We start from the raw sequence: 24,962 nt of genomic DNA, 5'->3' as shown, positions 1-24,962 counted from the left end.
TGGTAACCATCGAACATCTGCCCTCCTTAATAAGCTTATGTCAACAGGTAATCAGAACCCAACTGGGGGACCTGATCACCAGGAGCAAGCACTTTAGATTAACAAAACTTACACACAATACAGATATCTTCTTTTGTAACAATTCTTAACATCCATACCCTCTTCATGTTTTTTTTATGTTATATAATATCCACAAAGATATTTAACGGGAAGCCAATTTCTTCAGGTGTTGGAATATTCGTTGTTTTATCCACTGTCGGTCGTATGGAAGAAAAGCTTGAATTGAGTGTTCATACCTGCAATCAGAACACAGAAGCATATGTAAGTTAGAATTATTGCGCATAACTGTGACATGGTATACCAAATGTTAAATGATACATACACCAATGCACTAAGATCGGTTAGCCCATCTATGAAGTTGTAAAGATCGGTGATGTCATAAGTGATATTTCCAATTGTTGGATTAAGATCCTTCAGTTTCCTCTCATACAAGCCACAGATTCCTGTGCATGTCAAAAATATGGTCACTCCATATGTAATCATGAACAATAAATGACGATTGACAGTTGCCTCTTCAAATAGTAGTCAATTAAACAGCAGAAATACCGGTGCGCTTTACCTTATTCTTGTTTGCAGTAATGGAATGCTCCTAGTTTAAGTAGTTTCACGTTTTCTACATAATGGACTTTTAAATGATGACTGTTATTTAGCCTATACCCTATAATAACAGATGATGCCAGGTGCTAATAATTGCTTTTATTTGCCAATTTAATTTTCCTTGCCAACTAGAAAGAATGATTTTCAATTTTAACAATGAACACCACCATTATTTTCCTGTTGTCTGTTGTTTTTGTGTTACAACAGCTAATAATCATTCCAAAGAAAAACCCAGTTCAGGACACACAGGGATAATAATGGCTGTTATATCCATTATGACAAAATAATGGTTCCAGATAGGATCTATAACAGCACAATTTGAATCCCTGCCTCATACTTCAAGGTACAATATCTAAAGACACATTGAGGCTCTCAGGTAATGCTATATAAAATGATGACATGCATGTGAGGCGCATATCTATAGTTGTTTAATGCTTTTTTATTGGAGGAATATACATTCCCATGACTAATGTTGATATCATATAGGATATTAGATCTTATCAAAAACTTCTAAGAAATGGAATTTCTCTCCCTTATATATAGTATATGTTTGTGTGTGTGTGTGTGTATTGCACATATTGTGCAAGAAGATAAGCATAGATGCAAAAGCCAAAAAAATAGGTACAGCAAGGGTATATCACCGCACAATTCAAGTTTTTTCAGACATATTGAACCATAACAAGCCACTTCCCACACATTTGCCTTGAGTTCTGTACAAGTGATGCTGAATCAAATATAAATAAATCACTCATATCATTTACCATTAATTAAATTCCAACATGATTTGTCTTGCATATTCAGTCCTTCTAATATAATGGAATACTTAATTTTCTTTCACTATCCAAAAATTCCCACCTGTAGACATGTCTTAACATGAAACGTTAAACCGACAAACTGCCAGAACTTATCTCAGGGGGAAAGGGGACAAAAGCATTAACTACTGATCTACTTACACACCCATAATTCAAATTGTTGCAAATATCAGTATCATATCAGTCATCAGCGAACCGATTTGAATCCAAAGCCTAGAAAATATAAGTTAAATAGTACGAAAATCAGATAGTTATATTCTTGTTCCACCACCACTTGGTCATTTTGTAAGTGAAAAAAGGCTCAAGGGAAAAAAATCTGGAGCTTATTTTGGCTCAAAAGGAAAAAAGGCCCAAAGAACAATAAAAGCAATAACACTGCAAGTAAATTAAATTATTCGTAAGTAATCCTAATAACTATAGATGAGCCTTTGAATTACATAATCCAATGTGTTGGCTTACATGGTAGTAAGTTGCTTCAAGTTCTAGACCCATGCACATCAACATGAGACATGGTCTAGATGCCAATCATGCCACCATCCGAGCAGCACATGCCTGCTGTTGGCATGTGTAGCATTCGAGCATGCCAGTCCATATCCAGCATTGGCATTGCCTAGAATACAGAACTTAAAACCTTGCCCTGCATCTTAATACTATAGCGGCTCCCACCACAACTTTCCAGGCTTTCAAAGCCTATGAGGGTTGAGAAGAAAGTAACGCAATAATTTTGAAAGGGAACAAATTATGCTAGACTTACATCATAGAGTTGAAGTAGCTAGCAAGAAAATGTGAATTTTGAAGAGGCAAAGTCACATACTCATTGTTAAGTACCAAACCTTCAAGTTCTAATGCACAGGAAGCAGTGCTAGTATATCCTGTAGATGAATATACCAATAGAAAATCTAATTTGAGAAAAAACGTACTACCTTTGCCTGAAACTTAAAGATATCATATACAAAAGCATGCTGACAACAAATACAGGGGCTAAAGTATCAGGTATTCTTTTATACTAATGACTGAAGGGAGGGATGTTCCATCAACATCTCACACTAGGGGTCAAGATTCACCCTGCTACTCAAGGAATGAGAGCCAACCCGACTCTCTAGGAAAGAATTAACGAACTTGACAAAAACCCAGGTCAGGATGCACTTACCATAAGGGCTCAAGATTCTGTATCTTAGCTTTGCATAAAAGAACACATGCAAGAAAATAAACAACAAACTCTAGTTAAGAGGAGAACATATACTCTCCTCTACAAAGATTACAGGAAAGTGAAGACCAAGTCATTCACCTCTTTGCTAGACTTGTATAGCACATGGACACGAACAACACAATATCATTGAAACAAACACTGCAACTCTGAGCTGTACTGAACTTGATACCATACAAGGATGATCACCCCAAGCATTCTCATAGGAAGAGCAAGATAGGCAAAGTTATCCTTCTCCAAGAGACAAACCTCACTACAAAAGTTCTCACCCATAAGACATTTTTATTGCTCTCTCAAAACAACCTCAATAAGACCAGGGTGTCTTGGAAAACAGAATCACATCACTTGTTTTCTTGAATAAACCAATCTATTCTTCCTCATTCCATTTTTTGTGTTAAAATGGTTATGAAGTGCCATTGCCAAGCACTGCCTGTTCGAACAACAAGTAGCCATTTAGTCTGCTTAGCCATTTAACCATCTGTTTAAACTAGTAAACAGTTGCTTAGTTTGCTTCATCATCTAAATCGTGATATAGCAATTGATCAGCATATAACATGTTTCATCATATTTGCTCCATCATCAAAATCTAGCAGTTGAAAGGAATGCAATATGTTTTGTCACTAATCTAATGATTATAAATATATACTCAATATGTTGGATGATGTTTGTCCAATGTAGCTTCTTTTCAGGGCATTATATAACCTTTAACAAGTTTTATGTAGGTATATCTAAATATACTAAGAGAGAAAAGTGATCTTTTTACCTAACCTCCCCTAACCCCAACCTCTTCTCATGATAAATGATTAGTTTAGCCAGCCTTATTAGTGATGAAAGTCCACCCTCCTCCCTCAATTGCACAACTAAAGTGAAGGCCCGCCTGGGCTTGGTCCATTGGACCGGCCCAAGCTCGGCCCCGAGGCGAGGGGGGAGGGGGGGGGGGGGTTTCGCCCTGCGTATCAGCCTTGGAAGACTCCTGGTCCTCTCCCTCCGGCGGTTTCGGCTGGAAAATCGGAGTCCCGGGGTCGCGGGGACCCTAGGGCTCCTCTATAAGAGAGAGCCCCCACCACCGTCGAGTGCCACTGCTCCTCTTTTCTCTCATCGAGTCCACGGTTTCTCGTTCTTGTGTCCGTCGGATATCGAGGCTGGAGACGCTGCTGGAGCTAAGGTAAAGCTCTGATCTTTCTCCCCTTAGCTTCTTCTTCCCATGGTCCAAAACCACCATCACTGGCTGAAGAATCGACCGGAAAGTCCCCTGTTCATGTCCCCTATTTTTGTTGTTTTTCTCTCTTTCCACCCACCATCGCCGCCAGCGTTCGCCGCCAAGAGCCTCAACCTCTTCCTTGCATCGGCCTCGAGTTGAAGCCAGATCCCCAGTCACCAGCGAGCGGGCTAGGATCCGAGAACGACCGAGCCAATAAACCCCCTTCTCGGCCTGTTTTTGGGTTGAATTCAGCCGATCGGCCGCCACTGCTGACTACTCCCTACCACCCGCCACCCCCTCCAGCCACCACTTCATTGGACCACGACCACAACAACCACCGGTCCACCCTCTACCTTCCCATGTTTACCAAGAAAGAAGAAAAAGAGAGAGCCCATCCCTCTCTTTCTCTCTCTTGTTTTCTCTCCCATCTTTCTGTTTCTCTCTCTAAACAGACCCATAAATCCTAATGCAGGATCCGTCCATCTATTCTACGGACTTGAGTTGACCTCTGCAAAGAGGCCCTGAATTGTCCGAGTGCTCGGGCAACCTGTCAGACCGACCACCCCGACTTTGTAGAGCATTCCTAAAACCTATTGATGATGAACCTTGTTGAACGACCTTGATCCTGATTGAGTTCATGCCTCACATGGTATGTTGTACTATACCGTACCGACGATACTGGACGTACCATACCAGTATCGGTGGCATACCAACACTCGATACGCCAGGCATACCGCGTACCGTACCGACACTATGATAATGTGGCACCGGTACGGGGTCCGATACCGGTATGGCGAACATTGATGCCTCATGATTTGTTGTTCGGATCACCCTAGTCTTACCCACCCGAAACCATCGAGCACCATCAACCGGCTAATCGTCCATGTTCCTTATTATTTTAATTCCATTCAAGTCATTAAATATAAACAAGTTCTTTTATGCTTGCTAACTCAAAGTGTTGCTGGAAATTGGACCCGGGGGCCGCCGCGAAGCCGGGGAAGGAGGAGCTCCGCTGCTACAGGGGGCGGACGGCGGTGCGCCGGCCGGCGACGTCCTCCTGGAGGGTGTAAGTCCTGCAAAAAGCCGGTGGCCGGGCTCCCCGGCGCCGGCCCTCCGATGCCTAAGTCAGAGGGGGCCAATATGTGGAGAGAGCAGGGAAGAGAGTATATGGAGAAGACAGCAAGAACATCTGGGTAAGATAAAGAAGACGAAGAGGATGATGTCCTCAATTGTGTCTGTGCTTCCCGGCGGGTTCGGTCCCGGGGATCTGTTTCCGTTTTTTGTTGTCCCCCCCTTGGTTCTCCCAGCTTCCCTTTTATAGGAGGGGATTACGTTACCTGGGAGGTAACCGGGGGATTTGTCCCTGTCTGTGATAATTGGGCACGATTTGGCCCATTTATGGCATAGTGGAGAACGGGGCCGAATCAGATCGGAACCAGGGAGTTGTCGCGGTCGATCGGACCTGTTGGAGTGGTTGAACCGCCGGCCGTAGCGGGCCTGGGGTCTGTGGATGGTAAGTGCATTTATTACCGAATGAACCGGCGGTCAGGTAGAGCCATGCGCTCTGACGGTTCAGTGATCCGGAGATCGTCTTGGGCCGTGTTCATTAAATGCCTGAGTGCATCGGAGACTTGAGGGAGTCTCATGCATTAATGGCAGGTCGTGCCGAACGCCTGCGGAGATCTTATGCCTTGATGGCTTGGAGATAGTGGCAGGTCGCAAGTCGTAGGAGTTGTCAAGTCCCTTGGACTTTAGGCGGAGGTTGAACATTTGGCTAAGGCATCGGCTCGGCAAGGGTGCCGAGCCGAGCTGGTCGCCCAATGGGGCGCCCTGTGGCGGGGTTGCTTCAAGTACTCCTGGTCGGCGCCCTTTAGGCGAGCACCTTCTAGCAGAGCGCCTTGGCGCTGTCTTTGGTCGGCACTTTCTAACCGAGCAGCTTTGGGTGGGGCACCTCTTGGCGCGCGCTCTGGTCGACGCCCTCTAGTCGAGCGCCTTCCTGGTCGGCATCCTTTGGCCGAGCAGCTTTCCGGTCGGCGCTCTTCGGCCGAGCGGCTTTCCGATCGGCACTCCTTGGCCGAGCAGCTTTCCGGTCGACGCTCTTCGGCCGAGCGCCTCCGTGGATATGACTTAGGGTTTTTCCCCTAACACTACCCCCCGACTTCCGAGCTCCAGTTGGCTATCAGCTGGAGCGCGGGAAGTAGCTTTAATTGGGTCATCACGAATTCCGAAAATTTTGATTTACTGTGCGTTTTGAGTTATCGAACGCTTCGAGGTGCCTTTAATAGGCGGCGTCTCTTCTTTCCCGAAGAGCCTCATTATTGGGACACCTTTTGCGAAGCGTCCTCGCGTCGTGGGCTCATGATGGGGCCGCACGATCTTCGATTGCGGACGCCTTTCCGCACGATCCGATGGGGCGCTTCGACGTTCGAAGCGCTAGCCCTAATTAAATGCGTCGTTCTGTCTTTTAGGCCGACACGTGTTATCATCTAACCAAGATGCAGCGCTTTCTTTGCTGATCCAGGCCGTTGGGGAGGTCTATATAAACTCTCCCCCGGTCCCCTGTTCTCTCTCTATTGCTTTCTGCTTCCAGCTTCCTATTCTCCCAGCCTTCCTCAGACCGAAGTCCCTTTTCTCCGGCATCTTTCCCAGGTCCCCCTTCTTTTTGATTTCCCTCTCTTGTAATGGGTTCTTTGCCTAGCGAAGTAGTATCCACCATGAGTGTCCTGGAGGTCGAGATGACCGAAGAGTGGTTTTTCCCTCTTCACGGGTTCCGTTTGGAACCCGCCAGGCGAAGGGATCGGATAACCGATCCTCCGGTAGGCCGGATCGGAGTGCACTCGGAGTCACTCTGGGCCGGCCTCCGATTTCCTCTTCACAGCTTTGTGAATGAGTTGCTGGCGGTATGCCAATTGGTTCCGGCGCAACTCACTCCAAACGCTTGGAGGACAGTGATGGGTTTCCTGTCACTGTGTTTACTACAGGGGATTCCTACCTCTGTCAACGTCTTCCGGCGACTTTTTATTTTCAAGTCGAACCCGGGAGACGGGGAGTGGCTCTACATCGCCCTCCGGGTGGGTCGGCCACTTTTTCATGGTGCCCCCTCGTCCATTCATGGTTGGAAGGAGAAATTCTTCTTCCTGGGTTCTGAACGGTCCTGGGGGTTTGACCCCAGGTGGAGGCCGGCCCAACTTAAATCCATCAACAGGCTCCCCCAGCTTTCTCCGCGTGAGCAGGAGATCTTCGATACCATCCGCAGCCTTGGGGACGGGATTTTGCTGAACGGCCTCATTAGCGAGGACGCCCTGGTGAACGTGGGCTTGAGCTCGGCACGTCCTCAGGGTAAGGATAGTTACAACAACTTCTTATTTCCTTATTGTTCTAATGTTCTAATTTTGCTTATCTTTGCAGACATCGCAAAAATGGTGACCAAGAGCGAAGTCCTTTACGCCCGTTTCCAGAAGAGGGCAGCTGAGCTCTCGGGGGAGCCTGCGGAGCCGAGGAAGAAGCAGAAGGTCTCGGCAACCTCGACTCCCTCGGCGGCAGTGGTGGCCGAGGCGGGCTCTTCCCGCCCTACACATCCCGAGGCGGGGCCTTCTCGCCCCGCTATCTCCGAGGCGGGGCCTTCTCAGCCCGCGCGCCCTGAGGCTGATCGGAGAGAGGGCGCGGGCTCCGGGGGTTCGGGCTCCAGAACCCCGATGGCGCCCCCATGCCCGGCGCCCTTGATGCAAGTCCCTGGTCGGCAGGACGCTCCAGTTGCCGACCAGGGGAGGAGTTCAGCGGGTCCCGTGCTTGCACGCCCCGCTGTAGTTGTGCAGCGGTTAGACCAGCCGCTTGCCCGACCCCAGCCCCTTAGCTCCCAGCCGGGGAGCGGTCAAGGAGCCTCGGGGTCGGCTCCACCTAGGCCAGATGGCGCTGGCCTCCCGGGCCCTTTGAGCTCGGAAGAACGGGTGCCCTTCGCACCCACCTGGTCGGTGTTCGAGGGCGATTCGGCCCTCGAAAACCCGCGAGTGGCGCGTGAAGTTTTTCGGCTCGCGCTGCTCCCGGCCGACCGGGCCATAATGCAGTCCATGAGCTACAACGCTTTTATGGACGCTACGCGCTGCAACTCCGTCCGGGTAAGCAAAATTTTTCGCCTGGGTAATCTGTATTGTTTTTCTACTAGCGGCGTCTTATGTTTTCCCTTTCGTCTTCTTTACAGTATTTGCACGAGACGGAAATGCTGATGCACCTAGTTCAAGAATATCGGGAGAAAGCCCGGAGGTGCCAGCGCGGCTATGAGGAGGCCCAGAGAAGGTACATGGCCGCCGAGGCGAAGTACCAAGCCTCCGAAGAGAAGTACCAGGCCTCTGAGGCCGAACAACGGGTGCTCCAAGAGAAGGTCGGAGCATCCGATGAAAGGATTCGAGCTCTGACCGCCGAGCTCGATGAAGAGAAGGGCGCGCACGCATTGGCAAGATCCGAGCTGCGCGCCGCGGAGGCTCGATTGGCTAAGACCGAGCAGGCATTGGCCTCCCGCGAGCAGGAGGTGGGAAATGCCCGCCTCCAACATTCGGAGCTCGAGCAAGAGCTGAGGGGCCTCGAGCGGAGAGCCGCTTACCACGAGGCCCGGGAGATAGAGGCCCGGGAGAACGCCCAAAACGCAGTGAAGCTCTTCCGTGAGTCGGAAGAGTTTCACGAACTCATGGCTGAGGAGGGCGTGAATAGGCTGATCCAAGGCTTCCGGGATTTCCGCAATCAGTTGCGGCGGCTTCTCCCAGATTTTGATGTTAACCTGCTCCAGCCGGGAGCAGGGAGGGCGGAGGCAGAAGCAGAAACCCCGGAGGCGGAGGCAGAAACTTCGGGTGCCGAGGCGGCCGCAGCTATCCCCGAAGTGACCGAGGTTGCCCCCGAGGTCGCCCCCGAGGCTACTCCTATTGCCGCCGAGGCCATCGGAGAGGTCCCGGCAGCCGAACCAACCACTCCTAGTACTGCCGAGGCCGAGGTGGTCGAGCTTGAGCCTCCGATGTAATTTTTGTTATTTCTTGTAAAATCGGGATGGCTTCCCGTACTTGTAAGGGCCAAACCCGGACTTTGTACTTAGCCTACGGGCCTTTTTGAAATGAATATCCATTTCTTTTTTTGAAAACTCTGTCTGTCGTAGCCTAAGTTTTTCTGCTCGGATCCGTTTTAGGTTCCGAGGATATGGGCTCTAGGGCCTCAGCTTTTCCCGCCACAGGGTTTTGAGTTAGAGTTTGGCTTGCCGAGCTCCATTGCTCGGTTCTTCGACTAATGGTATAGCAACGCTTGTGCTTATACCAAGGGTTTGGGCTCGGAACGTTTTTCCGAGCCTAGTCCAGAATTCGACTAAGCCCTAGGGCGGTCGTTAGGACTTGGGACTTCTTAATGCGGCGAATTTCAAATCCGAGCCTCGGGTTGCCGGGGTGAACCGGATTCTTTTCTTACAAATGGACTGCATACCCGTCAGCCCGTGACGGGGATTCACCGGACTTGCAACAATGTGTCGGTGTCATGAGCACTTCTTCGCCGAGGCGATTGAAGACGCTCCTCTGCTCGGCGTCCGTTCTTTGAGGACATTGGCAGAGAAAAATCCAAGACAATGTAGAAGCATTAAATGAATGGGTACCTTGTACCATATGCGTCCTTGCGCCGAGGCGACTGAAGACGCTTCTCTGCTCGGACTCCGTTCTTCGAGGACGTCGGCAGAGAAATTCAAAAACAGAATAGATAATGTAAAAACATTAAGTAAATGGGTACCTTGTACCGTATGCGTCCTTGCGCCGAGGCGACTGAAGACGCTTCTCTGCTCGGACTCCGTTCTTCGAGGACGTCGGCAGAGAAACAGATAAAATGATGGAGAAACATTAAATACATGGGTACCTTGTACCATATGCGTCCTGGCGCCGAGGCGACTGAAGACGCTTCTCTGCTCGGACTCCGTTTTTGGAGGGCGTCGACAGAGAAATCCAATAATAGGTAATGTAAAGACATTAAATAAGTAGGTACCTTGTACCGTGTGCGTCCTGGCGCCGAGGCGACTGAAGACGCTTCTCTGCTCGGACTCCGTTCTTGTACCGTGTGCGTCCTGGCGCCGAGGCGACTGAAGACGCTTCTCTGCTCGGACTCCGTTCTTGTACCGTGTGCGTCCTGGCGCCGAGGCGACTGAAGACGCTTCTCTGCTCGGACTCCGTTTTTGGAGGGCGTCGACAGAGAAATCCAATAATAGGTAATGTAAAGACATTAAATAAATAGGTACCTTGTACCGTGTGCGTCCTGGCGCCGAGGCGACTGAAGACGCTTCTCTGCTCGGACTCCGTTTTTGGAGGGCGTCGACAGAGAAATCCAATAATAGGTAATGTAAAGACATTAAATAAATAGGTACCTTGTACCGTGTGCGTCCTGGCGCCGAGGCGACTGAAGACGCTTCTCTGCTCGGACTCCGTTTTTGGAGGGCGTCGACAGAGAAATCCATCGATGAAGGAACGAGCCGAGCTCGTTGGTTGAAGCTGGTAAAGAATGAGCCGAGCTCGTTTGGCCAATAAAGACGACATCCCAACGTATCGGGGCATCCCGATGAACCGGGGCATCTCGACGTCTCGAGGCATCCCGGCCGAGGTCGGGGTAGGAGCACGAGCCGAGCTCGTCCGGTCAGAGGACCGCTATTCAACAATCGATGGAGCACGAGCCGAGCTCGTCCGGTCAGAGGACCGCTACTCAATAATCGATGGAGCACGAGCCGAGCTCGTCCGGTCAGAGAGGACCGCTACTCAATAATCGATGGAGCACGAGCCGAGCTCGTCCGGTCAGAGAGGACCGCTACTCATGTCTTCGACGCCTCGAGCTTCCCGGTAACCGGGGCATCCCGACATCTCGGGGCATCCTGACCGTGGCCAGGGTAGGAGAACGAGCCGAGCTCGTTGATGGAGAGCGCACCATAAACTCATGGACATCTTTAGGGAGTCCACGTAGGTACTCCATCATCCCGAGGTATCAGGGCATCCCAACCGTGGTTAGGGAAGAAGAATAAACCTGATGCCATGAGATAATCAAGAAAATTGGTGAGCTCGGAATAAGTTCGCAAACCATCAGTTTATCGTGAAATGAAATTCATAGAGTGAAATTCATAGAATGAAATTTAATGGTTGAATGATGAGGGACCCCTTAGGGTTCTACTGGTGGTACACGCGGAGATTTTCAGAGCTCCAGCTCCGCGGAATGGGAGTCCCATCTAGAGACTCCAATTGATAAGCTCCGGGTCGGCGAATGCGCGTGACTCGGTATGGTCCCTCCCAATTCGGGGCCAGCTTCCCTCGCTCAGTTGGTCGGAAGGTTTCAGCTCTTCTTAGGACAAGGTCCCCTGGTCTGAAAGATTTGACTTTGACCCTGGCGTTGTAGTACTGAGCTGTCTTTTGTTGGTACCTCGCCATACGCACTCGGGCGACCTCCCTTGTTTCCTCGATCAGGTCGAGGTTGCCTCTGAGCTGCGAAGAGTTGGAGCTAGCATCGTGGTGCTCGACTCTTGGAGAGGGGAGCCCAATCTCTAGTGGAATGACGGCCTCCGTCCCATATGTCAGGTTGAAGGGAGTCTCGCCGGTGGGGACGCGGAACGTAGTCCGGTAAGCCCACAGGACATTGTATAGGTCTTCGACCCATTGTCCTTTGGATTTGTCGAGCCTGGTTTTGAGACCCTGCAAAATAGTACGATTTGTTACCTCGGTTTCTCCGTTTGTCTGAGGATGCGCGACCGAGGTGAAGCGGTGGTCAATGCCAAGCTCGGAGCAGAACTCTCTGAAATGGATGTTGTCGAACTGGCGACCGTTGTCAGAGATAAGGATGCGGGGGAGCCCAAATCTGCAAATGATGGACTTCCAAACAAAATCCCGCATCTTCTGCTCGGTGATCCGGGCGAGGGGCTCAGCTTCCACCCACTTAGTGAAGTAGTCGATGGAGACGACCAGGAACTTCCTTTGCCCGGTGGCCAGAGGAAATGGCCCGAGGATGTCAATTCCCCACTGGGCAAAAGGCCAAGGGGAGCTAATAGAAGTCAAAGGAGCCGAGGGCCGGCGCTGAACATTGGCGTTCCTTTGGCACCGGTCGCATCTTTGGACGAGATCCATAGCATCCTTCTGGAGTGTCGGCCAATAATATCCTTGGCGCAGAATTTTATGGGCCAAGGCTCGTCCTCCCAGATGGTTTCCACAAATTCCTTCGTGGACTTCGCGCAGGGCATAATTAGCTTCCGTTGGGCGAAGGCATCTGAGAAGGGGAGAGGTGAAGGATTTCCGATAGAGCTTTCCCTCGTATAGTATGTACCGGGTGGCGAGGCGCTTGATTCGGCGAGCCTCTCGTACATCAGCAGGGAGGGTTTCGTCTTGCAGATAGCTGATGAGTCCATCCATCCAGCTTGGCTCGAGCTCGGTGCAGAGGGTCTGCTCGGGCTCGTCTATGCTGGGCTTTTGGAGATATTCCAGGACTGCCTCTTTGGGAAGCTCGCTCATGCGAGAGGACGCCAGCTTTGATAGCTGGTCGGCCCTGAGATTCTCCGACCTGGCAATATGTTGAATGTGGAAAGAGTCCAAGGTCGAGGCGAGATCTCGTACCTTCTGGAGATACTTCTGCATGGTCGGGTCTCTGGCTTCGAAGTCGCCCACAATTTGGTTGACGACGAGCTGAGAATCACTGAAGGCCTTCAAGTCCTTCACTCCTAGCTCTTTGGCTAGCTTAAGCCCGGCGACGAGCGCTTCATACTCCGCCATGTTATTGGAAGCAGGAAACTCGAGGCGCAGGGCCTGCTCGGCGACCACCCCCTCCGGGCTGGTGAGAATAAATCCTGCTCCACTACCCCCCGAGTTTGAAGAGCCATCGACATGTAGAGCCCATGTAAAACTCGGGGTCCGCTCCAGCGGTGGCTCGGGTTCAGGCTCGACCTCATCTGGTATGGTGCACTCGGCCATAAAGTCTGCGAGTGCTTGTGCTTTGATCGCCTGTCTGGGCCGGTACTCAATGTCGAATTCCCCGAGCTCAATGGCCCATTTAGTGATCCGACCCGCACGATCTGATCTCTGCAGGATCTGCTTGATCGGCTGGTCAGTCAGCACAGCCACTGTGTGAGCTTGGAAGTAGGGTCGGAGCCTCCGAGCTGAGATGACCAAAGCATAGGCGGTCTTCTCAAGCTTGGAGTATCGGGTCTCAGCATCCCTTAAGACCCGGCTGGTGTAATACACCGGTTTCTGAAGTTTGCCCTCCTCTCGGACCAAGACCGAGCTTACCGCAACAGGGGAGACAGCTAAATACAAGTAGAGGAGCTCACCCTGTTGAGGCTTCGTGAGTAGGGGAGGGGAAGCCAGCAGGTGCTTGAGCTCTTCAAAAGATTGCTGGCACTCGTCCGACCACAAAAAGTACTTCGGCTTCTTGAGGGCTGCAAAGAATGGAAGGCAGCGCTCGGCTGAACGGGAGATAAACCTCCCGAGGGCCGCCACTCGGCCCGTGAGCCGCTGTACCTCCTTGACCGTCCTGGGAGGCGTCATCCTTTGGAGGGCTCGGATCTTCTCTGGATTGGCCTCGATTCCTCGTTGTGTAATGATTAAGCCGAGGAATTTGCCGGAGGTGACCCCGAATGCATATTTAGCTGGGTTGAGCTTTATCTGGTACTTTCGGAGTGTGGAGAATGCTTCGTTGAGGTCGGCTATGTGGTCTTGCGCCGCCTTGCTTTTCACCAGCATGTCATCCACGTAGACCTCCATGTTTCGGCCTATTTGGTCTTTGAAGATCCGGCTGACCAGCCTTTGATAAGTCGCCCCGGCATTTTTTAGACCGAATGGCATCACTTTGTAGCAGTAGGTTCCCCCGTCGGTGATGAAGGCTGTCTTTTCCTCGTCTTCTGGCGCCATGCGGATCTGGTTATATCCGGAAAAGGCGTCCATGAATGCCAGCAGCTCGTGACCCGAGGTGGAGTCCACGAGCTGGTCGATGCTGGGAAGTGGAAAGCTGTCCTTCGGGCAGGCTTTATTCAGGTCGGTGTAGTCCACGCACATACGCCACTTTCCGCTAGCTTTTTTGACGAGGACCACATTGGCGAGCCATTCCGGGTAGGATATCTCCCGGATGAAGCCGGCTTCAAGGAGCTTGCCAACCTCCTCGGCTGCTGCTCGTTGTCGTTCAGAGGCGGCGCCTCGCTTCTTTTGTCGCACGGGCTTGCAGGTCGGCTTCACCTGAAGCCGGTGGACCATGACCTCCGGGTCTATCCCCGGCATGTCTACAGGCGACCAGGCGAAGACATCCATATTGTCCCGTAGGAAGTCGACGAGGCGACTCCTCTCGTTTTCGCCAAGGCCAGAGCTGATCTGCACGGTTAGCTCGGGAAAGTTCTCTCGTAAGGGAACTTGAATTAACAACTCACCAGGCTCTACCCGCTCTTTCTGGGGGTTGACCCGTGCCTCCATAACTTCAGTTGAGGGCTGGTCAGTCGTTGGGGCGGGCACCTCGGCTGGTCGTTTTGCCTCGTGGGTCGCTAGGTAGCATCGCCTTGCCACCATTTGGTCCCCTCGGACTTCACCGACTCCCTGGCTGGTGGGGAATCGCATCAGCAGGTGGTGAGTTGAGACCGCTGCTCGGAGGGCGTTGAGTCCTGGCCTTCCAAGGATGGCGTTGTAAACCGAGGGCAGGCGTATCACAAGGAAGCTCATACCCACGGTACTTTCACGAGGGGCGAGCCCGGCTGTGACCAGAAGGTCGATCTCGCCCTCTACTGGGACTGAATCCCCAGTGAATCCAACTAGCGGAGCATTCATCCTCCGTAGCTGTTCTTTCGTCATCCCCATTTTACAATAAGCATCAAAATACAAAACATTCGCCGAGCTTCCATTATCAACCAGGATGCGTTTTACATCAAATTTATTTATGATCATGGAGATGACCATGGCATCATCATGGGGAGTTTCGACTCCTTCTAGATCGTCATCTGAGAAGGAGATGGCTTCAGAGGTGCGCGGGCGCTTCGAAGAGGCTCCTTCCCCTGAGGCTTCCCCAGCCGAGGTCCCTCCTCGGATAGTGTTGATGACGCCGGCGATGGGCCTGTTGGCATTGGAACCTTCAGGCTGTGCTGCTCCTTCGGCTGGCTTCTTCCCTTCACGCCGGCCTTGCACAAACCGATCGAGCACCCCTCGGCGAATGAGTGCTTCGATCTCATTTCGGAGCTGATAACAATCCTCGGTATCATGGCCGTGATCCCGGTGAAAACGGCAATACTTCCGGAGATCACGCCGGATTCTGGTGTCTGGCTTTGGAGGGGGGAGCCGGATGCAATCCCGATTCTCAATCTCCATGAGGATTTCAGCCCGAGGAGCATTGAGGGGAGTATACTTTTCATACCTCCCTTCAGGTGCACGGGCCTGCAGTGGGAACCTCGGGCGGAGTGACCTCTGCTGCGGCGGTCCTCTCAACCGGGGTGGACTCTTCGGGCAGGGCGGATTCTTAGCTCGTCGTGGAGACGGGCTTCTGGGTCGGCCGCGCTCCTCGCGGCGTCTTTTCTTGGGGTTCTGCTCGGTTCCACCCCGCCTAACTGCCACGGCCTCTTCTGCCTTGGCATACTTCCGCGCCCGAGCGAACATTTCGGTGAGGTCCGCTGGAAAATTTTTCTCAATCGAGAAGAGGAATCTGTAGGACCGGGCTCCAGTCTTCAGCGCCGACATGGCGATTGACTGGTCAAGCTCCCGGACTTCCCATGTTGCGGCGGTGAACCGGTCCAGATATTCCTTGAAGGACTCTCCCTCCTTTTGTTTGATGTCGAGGAGGGAGTCGGATGTCCGCCGCTGGGGCTGGCTAGCGGCGAAGTTGCCGGCAAACTGTCTGCCGAGCTGCTCAAAGGAGGAGACAGTACTTGGCTTCAGCCCGGTGAACCAAAGCCGGGCTGGTCCTCGGAGTGTCGCCGGGAAAGCCTTGCACATCATGGCTTCCGAGGCTCCTTGTAGGGCCATTAAGACCCGATAACTCTCCAGGTGGTCAAAGGGATCAGCCTTGCCGTTGTAAGGCTCCACCTGGGGCATCTTGAACCGGAGGGGAACCGGTTCATCTTCAATCTCCTGGAAGAAGGGCGACTTCGTATTGAACTCGAAGTCGCCGTTACGTCCCGATTTTCTCCCGTGGAGTGCCTGAATTTGGCGCTCCAGCTTTTCGACCTTCTTGTCGAGTTCGTCATTCTGGAGGATCGCTACAGCGGTTCCTCCGGGTGCAGGTTGCCCTGGAACCGACTCAGCTTCTGAAGGCTGTGGCCAGCCTCCGTGATCTCTGACTGGGTGCTCTCTCCAGAGGGAGGCCTGGACTTGAGAGTCCTGACCTCGAAGAGGAAGCCCGCTTGTAGGGGGCTCCGGTTGAACTGGAGCCGGGGGAGGCGGTGCTGCTGGGATGCCCCTGGGTTGCAAGCTTTGGACGGCGGTAGCCAACGCCTGCACTTGCTGCACCAGGGCATCAAATTGTTCCGGTTGAACTTGAGGTGCTGGCTCAACCGGGGGTGGTGAGTTCCGAACGGAACATTCTGGGCTTGGTGGAGGACGTCGAGAGGCGTTGGAAACCCCTTTGCTTCTTAGCTTCATGGTAGCGAACTCGGGCCCTTCCTCTAGCGCCAACTGTTGCTGGAAATTGGACCCGGGGGCCGCCGCGAAGCCGGGGAAGGAGGAGCTCCGCTGCTACAGGGGGCGGACGGCGGTGCGCCGGCCGGCGACGTCCTCCTGGAGGGTGTAAGTCCTGCAAAAAGCCGGTGGCCGGGCTCCCCGGCGCCGGCCCTCCGATGCCTAAGTCAGAGGGGGCCAATATGTGGAGAGAGCAGGGAAGAGAGTATATGGAGAAGACAGCAAGAACATCTGGGTAAGATAAAGAAGACGAAGAGGATGATGTCCTCAATTGTGTCTGTGCTTCCCGGCGGGTTCGGTCCCGGAAATCTGTTTCCGTTTTTTGTTGTTCCCCCCCTTGGTTCTCCCAGCTTCCCTTTTATAGGAGGAGATTACGTTACCTGGGAGGTAACCGGGGGATTTGTCCCTGTCTGTGATAATTGGGCACGATTTGGCCCATTTATGGCATAGTGGAGAACGGGGCCGAATCAGATCGGAACCAGGGAGTTGTCGCGGTCGATCGGACCTGTTGGAGTGGTTGAACCGCCGGCCGTAGCGGGCCTGGGGTCTGTGGATGGTAAGTGCATTTATTACCGAATGAACCGGCGGTCAGGTAGAGCCATGCGCTCTGACGGTTCAGTGATCCGGAGATCGTCTTGGGCCGTGTTCATTAAATGCCTGAGTGCATCGGAGACTTGAGGGAGTCTCATGCATTAATGGCAGGTCGTGCCGAACGCCTGCGGAGATCTTATGCCTTGATGGCTTGGAGATAGTGGCAGGTCGCAAGTCGTAGGAGTTGTCAAGTCCCTTGGACTTTAGGCGGAGGTTGAACATTTGGCTAAGGCATCGGCTCGGCAAGGGTGCCGAGCCGAGCTGGTCGCCCAATGGGGCGCCCTGTGGCGGGGTTGCTTCAAGTACTCTTGGTCGGCGCCCTTTAGGCGAGCACCTTCTAGCAGAGCGCCTTGGCGCTATCTTTGGTCGGCACTTTCTAACCGAGCAGCTTTGGGTGGGGCACCTCTTGGCGCGCGCTCTGGTCGACGCCCTCTAGGTCGGCATCCTTTGGCCGAGCAGCTTTCCGGTCGGCGCTCTTCGGCCGAGCGGCTTTCCGGTCGGCACTCCTTGGCCGAGCAGCTTTCCGGTCGGCGCTCTTCGGCCGAGCGCCTCCGTGGATATGACTTAGGGTTTTTCCCCTAACACAAAGATTGTTGTATATTCTAAGCTTTTAGCTTCTTAGAGACAACGTTGCAGATATTAAAACCTGTTTTAGATTTTATGCCTACAGAACAATTATTTTAGGCTGCCGAACTGCTTGATTTTATATCATTTTTCAGTTTATCCTGGTCAGTAACACCTAAAGAATTAGGGCTTCAATAAAAAGTCTCTAACAGTGTGCCAGAGACACCATGTTATATATACCCAGGTTTGGGGTAGTCTATTGATCTAGAATTAATTGGCAATGCTCCATATTGTTGAACATTAATGAATACATAATGCTGCAGAAAGATATAAAGTGACACCTTCTGATAAACTTATTAGACCTGAACTTACTGAACATATTGTTTTGCCTCATGTGCTTAATTTAAGTATTGTATTATGATGTAAATTTGTAAATTGAAGTGGTTAATATGGTTTAGTATGTGTCCTATTGAATTTTATCAGCAAGAATGATGCATATTTAAGAGGTGGGGGTATTGTGCATGTATAAAAAGAAAACAGTCTGAACGTACAAACAATATTTATACATCATGCTATCCTATTTATACATCATGCTATCCTAGATATTGCAAACTAGAGAAAGATAGGGTTTCTTGGTATGCTTTGGTGCATTGTCAAGCTATCCATTAAGAAAGATGTGTATCCTTTAGTCCTTATGTGTTTCAAATGTATGGAAATGATGTGGCATCATATTTGCTATTCAAAGCTTTGGAAGAGATACCTTCAACTATTTAAAGCACTAGAAACCTGAGTTTTGCTTGACCACTAAGGATGCAGACTAGAGTTCACCATGAAGGACACAACATATAGAATAGGGCTAGAAGCTGACAAAGATGCAAACAAAAACACGTTCACTCAAAAACATAATCCCAATCAGAACCATCAAGACTTTGTGCAACAATGACAATTCAGCTTTATGAACCCTTGTTTGCCGCAATAGAATTTGTTCTATGACAACATATTATCAGCAATCGTTGGAAAGTGCTCTAATGATAACATCAAGTATCCAGCAGTTTGTATACACATCCAAGTCATGTTTTAAAATTGTCTGTGCAATTTTACATTAACCAACAACATGTAAATATCACGTTGATGGAAAAAAGACGACCTATCTTGTATGGGATGTAAACTTTTGATACTGACAATTGTACAGAGAGCAAACGAAAACTGCTTTGTAAACATCATTCTAACTTTGCACAGAAACAAGCAAAGAAATGATGAACTACACAAAATATATGGGATCTTATAAGATTCCAGTAAGCTATTTGTACACAGACCTAGCTTAGCATGCTGACAGTCTTAGTGCTATTGTCTATATCATAATTAAAAAGAGAAAAAAAAGAAATTGAGGCTAAGCTTTCTCTAGTAATCACTAAGGTCACATTTGAATACTTTATATAATAGCCATTTATTGAATATTAAAAAAGCATGGTGTTCTTTGAGATACTGATCATGAATACCATCCATAGCTTGACTAATCGAATTATAATCCATAAACGTTCTAGTTGCCCTGTTTTGAGATGTCTGCATTAGAATAATTGTGTGCCTGTTAGCCTGCAAAAAAAAGGAACCATTCACAATTAGAAGGATGTCACTGAATCGAGAAAAAAAATGCTGAGAACTTGAAACATATGAAATAAGAAGCTCACTTGATAACTGCCAGCACTCAAGAAATATTATGTTTCCAACAGAAAGATGTAACAGAGATTTTAATCATCCATTTGGTTATTTCATGGTAGTGAACCTGCTATGGCTTTAATATAGTTAACTCTCAAAAACGCTATGCACTTTCAATTATAGAAAGAATAATACTAAATCAAAGAGACTGTTCCCTTTAATTATAACCAAAACCTTCCCATTACAATCTAAACATAATCCAATAATTACCATGTGGATAATTATAATCATTAGTGAACAAACCTTCACCTAACCTCTAAAAGTTAATACTATATTCACCAAGCATCATTTATTCCAATTACAGAACCCTTTTAACAGCACCGGCTTTTTCGTTTTGTTTCTCAAAACTACATTCATATTTCATATATAACCCCTTATTTGACCGTTCAAAATGAATAGGTAACCATAATCATATTGGAGACATATCAGGCCTTTGTTGCACAAGATTAGTTTTGAATCTCTCCGAACTCCATTGCACAAGGTGCAACTCATAAATTTCTGCCAGTTATTGAGAAACCAAGGGTACATTGTATAAACATTAAAGAAGGGGATAGGGTAAATTAACAGAATTCATTTAATATAATGTACTGTTTTAAACAATATACTTGTATGAGGATATGTCATAATTTACATCATTTAATTTACATTAGATATTTCCTCTGCTTAAGGATACCAAATGAATGATAAAAGTTCCTAATCATGAAACAGGGCTCACTTCACTCTACAGTTTTCAGAATTTGGATTCAAGAGCAAATGAGATTAATCATCTATATAGCTGCTTTGCACAAATTTACAATCTCCTTAAATATCAATCCTCCATGATTTATGAGATTGTTGACAGATAAAGACACCATATTGTTAAGAGTTCTGTTTTCCCAATTTTTTCTCCTTCCTTGATAATTATTGAAAGAAAATTTTCCATTTGTAAAATCTCTCTCTCTCTCTCTCTCTCTATATATATATATATATATATATATAGAGAGAGAGAGAGAGAGAGATGTTATTGCATGCTCAAGTGTTCCAAGAAATCAGTACACCCCTCGAAAAATCAATGATGGCCCCCCAAAATTCAAGATCCAAACAATTGAACATTATTTACATTATAAACAAAGGCCTAGCAACTAAAATTCATGTGTTTTGGTCGTCTCTAACCTAATCATCAAGTAGGTATCAAAATGGATTATATCAATTGCATTAGTGTAGTAAAATACATGATAAGGCACAGAAATTGAAAATCCACTTTGTGAATCATGATCTATGTAACTTTATACATTGATAGATTTCTTAGATCATGGTTAAACATAGTATTAAAGCTGTCCATTTTGACACCTACTTGGTGATTAGGTTAGATACATGAATTTTAGTTTCTGGGCCTCTTTTGAGGTGCAACTCATGTTCGACAGTTTGGATCTTGAAGCTGGATGGCCCATCACTAATTTTCAGGGGGGTGTAGCGATTTCTTGATACACCCGAGCAAATGGTAGCATCTCTCTCTCTATAAATATAAAGATAAATATATGTAAGTATTATTTGAGACAATCTTATAGGCCATAAATTGCTATATATGGTCATTAGAATTCGTCGTACCTTCATATCCTTTCTCATAGCTAAGATAGATACACATTTTGAGGTCCTCTATTCAAGATCAAGATATTGATCAATTAAACTTGCTTTTTTTTTTGCTACAATTACACTTGCTTTACTGCTGTGCCATTGAACGTGGTTAGGAAGACTAGGAGAATCCTAGATGAATGGAGAGAAATAATATAATATATAAGGGTACAAAATGCATATATAAATTGCATGAAGCACTGCAGAATCAAACTCAATGGTCATGATATAAACCTATGAATAGGATAGACAAGCCATAATAGTTCAAAAACCCAATTCAAATTCATTAACTAGTGGAGCAGCTTTCTTAAAAATCTAAAAGGAAAACAAGGAACCTGCAAGAGAGCTTATTCACTGTTTTAGAAAACGAACACCAAAAATTAACTTGGCAGCTACAATTTCAGGACAGACTACTGGAAAATTCCATTTGGGGTGTCACATCTTGCCAGGGGATTATAATCTCATAAGATACCCATTTCTTGACACTTCCAACCAGCTTGTAATCACATTGTTCTTTTCCTTTCTTTTTTACCTTTTTTTTGCGGCGCGGGGGGGGGGGGGGGGGGGGATTATCATTTTTATCATTTTTTATATCCTCATTTCAACATTTGAACTAGAACCATCAAGAAAGCAAACAACATGGACTATTATATTAAATTCACAACAAAAAAACAGCATGGGTTCTGCGAACGACTGAATATAAAGTAAGGATTTGATTGACGGTTTTGACTATATCAGCTAATGAAACTAGAGTACGGCATGCGCAGTGCAAGAGGTAAGATGGCATCTAAAGAGCTTCACAAACACTCCTGAGAGTTTTTGTTATAAAGTAGAGTAGGTATTACATAGCGTGTACTGTGCACATGATTTATTCAAGATGAATTTGATGGACCACTGTGAATTTATCCATAGATAACATGATGAATGCCCATAATCTGAAACATTAAGCGTCTCCTATGACCATATCTACTTAAGAAATGTACTTGATGGGCAAATAGAATTACAACAATGAATGAACTTAACTGCTAAATATATTTGACTGGTTTAAAGGAAAGATTACATGGACAAATGGTTCTGGTATGAGCGGAAGGACAGAAAGGGTAGGAAAGGCTAGTTATCCATGTGTAGAATGCAAAGACCAAAACCACCTCCATGAATTTTATTGAAAAAGGGTTTCAATCAACACCATGACCATCCACATGACTGGCATGTATGGCCTCCCTATTATGTATAGAGTTGCTTCTTGGGTGCTTCCACAGAACCTCATTTCCCTGCAAAGCACCTACCAATTCAAGTGTCTAGGGGCATATGTCTTCCAATTCTGGGTTAGACTAAGCTTTAATTTAAGAATTTGATACACAAGAAAGAATTTCTAGGCTTTTTTTGGCATGTCATCAACCTTCCAGACGGGTAATAAGAAGATAGGATTTTTCTCTACAAAAAAACTTTCCGCAACGAATACCACTACCTCAAAGTTGAATTTTCCAGCTTAAAGCCACTGTTCTATGGACCTATATCTAAAAGACAGCATTCACGTCAGAGAAACTCATCTTGTGCTGACCCACTATTGTCGAAATCACGAAACTCATATCGCTAAAGCACACGCATCCCAAACCCAACACCTAAGATTCCCTCCAAGATCAAGAAATTCCACAAAACAAGCGAGTCTCCTGTATATGCATATTTCTTTGATTTCTGTGCTCCGTTCGTGCAGACTTTGATGCAATGGACTAACAGAAGCATCAGGAACCATATATGATGCACAAAGAATAGAGTCGCATCATTATTTAATTCCCAATAGCTCAATTTTTGCAATAGTAGCATCAAGATCTCTTCTTTCGCATTTCTTGATATCAAAATCACATTTAATCAGCGAAACAACAACAAAAATTATTTTAAAAAAGAATATCTAAAGCAGAAGCGAAAAACCTAATTTTCTTGAACTATGACGAGAGGGAGCAGAAACCACATCAGAGAAAAACAAAAAGAAAACAATCAGAATCCAGTCAACATAACAGAGAACCCTAGTTTTTTGAGCTAAGACGGCGTAGAATCAGGAGAGAAGAGAGCCGAGCACGGCGAAGGGGAAGGGAGCTCACCATGCTCGGATCAAAACCTGGCCGAGGTGCAGGCGGATTTGGCTGGAAGAATCCCACTCTCGGGGCGACGGAAGCCACCGAAATCGAAGTGGGCGAGAAGGGCGCGGGTGGGCGTGAGAAAGGCGAGAACGAGAAAAGAGTATTTAGTTTTATATTATTTAAGGTGTGGGGTGCGGGGAAGGGAATATCTCAGGGGAAGTTAACTCAACCGAATCCCAAATAAAAGTATCCGAATTATAGGGGGGGGGGGGGGGAGGGATAAATGCCAACACATGCCGGTCGAATCCTCAGTTTGGCCTTTAGAACCACCTCGACTTCAGATATTTGCCGACTTTCCCGACCGAATTCGAAGTACCTCCAATAATCGCCGAACCGCCCCGACCAAGCTCGGAGCACCTGCTTCAATAGTACGCCCCAACCCTCGAGCTCGGGGCGCTCTGCCGAGGACACATCGGAACTTGGGAAGCCGAGCTACCCTCAACACCTGTCTAGCCGACCTCGCCAAACGCATGATGCGACCTCTTAACGGGCTCGGTCTCACCAACAACCGCACCCATGTGCGCGCCTACGCCCTTCTACGTAGCCGTACATTACAACACCACCATACCATGCTTCGATAGCTGGCCCTCAACAGTCAAAGAACAACACCAAGACTATTCCGGCCATACGCTGCTGTGACTGTCAGCATCCTACCGTTCTCAAGAACGGACAACACTACACGCCACCAACCAGCCTAAGCTGCGCGCTATTCGACTCAGAGCCATGCCCCCTTATGATGAGGGCTAACAGTGTCTCTGCCACCTGAGCCTATCTACCGAAACTATAAATAGTCCGATTAGGTAACTTATAAGGGACTTTTGGCTGGACCAAACTTACCCCACTCTAGCTTGATCGTCGAAGGGCCCTCACCGGAAATACTGGTGAGGCTTTGTGCAGGTCCACAGCCGTCGCGCAGGATGTGACTCTCGTCTCTTTCTTACAACAATCGGCGGCTTCCTCGACTCCACCGACGTGGTCACCCTCGGGCCAAATTTGAACCACAACACATCTTTTGACTAAAATAGCTTACTAACTATTTTCGCAATTTTATTTAATACATCTCGAAACAGATCGATATGCATTTCGGTATGAAGCAGTATAAAATTTATATCAATTTGAGGATATATTTCGTACCAATTTTTTTTTTATGTGCGAGATAATATGGCAAACTATGAAACAGTTCGCCGCAAATCAATCTTGTCAAATCCTCCAAAATAGGACAAGAACCCATAGGATGGTCCGAAAGATCCAATAGCCAGCTGAACTATCTTCAAGCCCCCAAGACGGATAATGGGGACAAACTTTACATTGCTTGGATTAGGAAATATTGATTGATATGTTGCACCTATTTGTGAACTGATTTATATACAAAACCTATTTTGATGGGATGATACTCTTACATGTTGCTGGAAAGGAAAACAGAACTTGTGCTTTTGGGTCTCCTACCTTGCCATCCTTCTAAAAATGAATAAAGGAAAGTGCATGATTACTAATTCTATTTAGCATGTTTTTCTTAGCATTTCTCAGCAAGATATCTAGTTTCAAATGTGTTTATACCTAACATATGATGGTCGCACCATTTTACTAGAATGATGTTATTATTCAGAATTCAAACATCCTTGTAGAAATTTTAGTGCTCATGAAGATTCAGTATAAAATTAATCACATCATATCAGAGCAAGCAACATCACTTTTATACTAAATATCAAATATGAAATGAGCATATTATATATTGGAAGGTAGTAGCTTTCATTTTCATCAAGATACAGGAGAAAAGCTCCATTTCATTTTATTCCAACATTCTTGTGAGAAGCTGTGGTTTGACGATTAAAAGTGGTTGAC

The 24,962-nt window shown here is 47.9% G+C and overlaps 1 protein-coding gene across 1 annotated transcript; it reads right to left on the bottom strand.

Moving 5' to 3' along the window:
- On the bottom strand, positions 1–23,254 carry LOC103707433 (enhancer of rudimentary homolog). Its single transcript, XM_008791915.6, has 4 exons — positions 23,082–23,254; positions 19,155–19,248; positions 383–503; positions 1–296 (listed from the first exon to the last, which is right to left on the bottom strand). The coding sequence occupies exons 1-4, from the start codon at positions 23,082–23,084 to the stop codon at positions 203–205; spliced, it is 312 nt and encodes a 103-aa protein (XP_008790137.1). The 5' UTR covers positions 23,085–23,254; the 3' UTR covers positions 1–202.
- Positions 23,255–24,962: the final 1,708 nt, after the last annotated feature.

The sequence above is a fragment of the Phoenix dactylifera genome, chromosome 2, assembly GCF_051530095.1.
Source record: "Phoenix dactylifera cultivar Ajwa chromosome 2, Ajwa_hap1_PhDact_Kaust_v1.1, whole genome shotgun sequence".
Classification (NCBI taxonomy): Eukaryota; Viridiplantae; Streptophyta; class Magnoliopsida; order Arecales; family Arecaceae; genus Phoenix; species Phoenix dactylifera.
This window is presented reverse-complemented; position numbering and strand designations above follow the sequence as displayed.

What these genes read in the sequence shown, in the direction of transcription:
- LOC103707433 (XM_008791915.6), bottom strand. An exon ending in GATTAGTCAAGCTATGGATG is followed by an intron (nt 504 to 19,154) that starts GTATTCATGATC and finishes TGACATGCACAG; the next exon opens with GAATCTGTGGCTTGTATGAG. An exon ending in ACCGATCTTAGTGCATTGGT is followed by an intron (nt 297 to 382) that starts GTATGTATCATT and finishes TTCTGATTGCAG; the next exon opens with GTATGAACACTCAATTCAAG.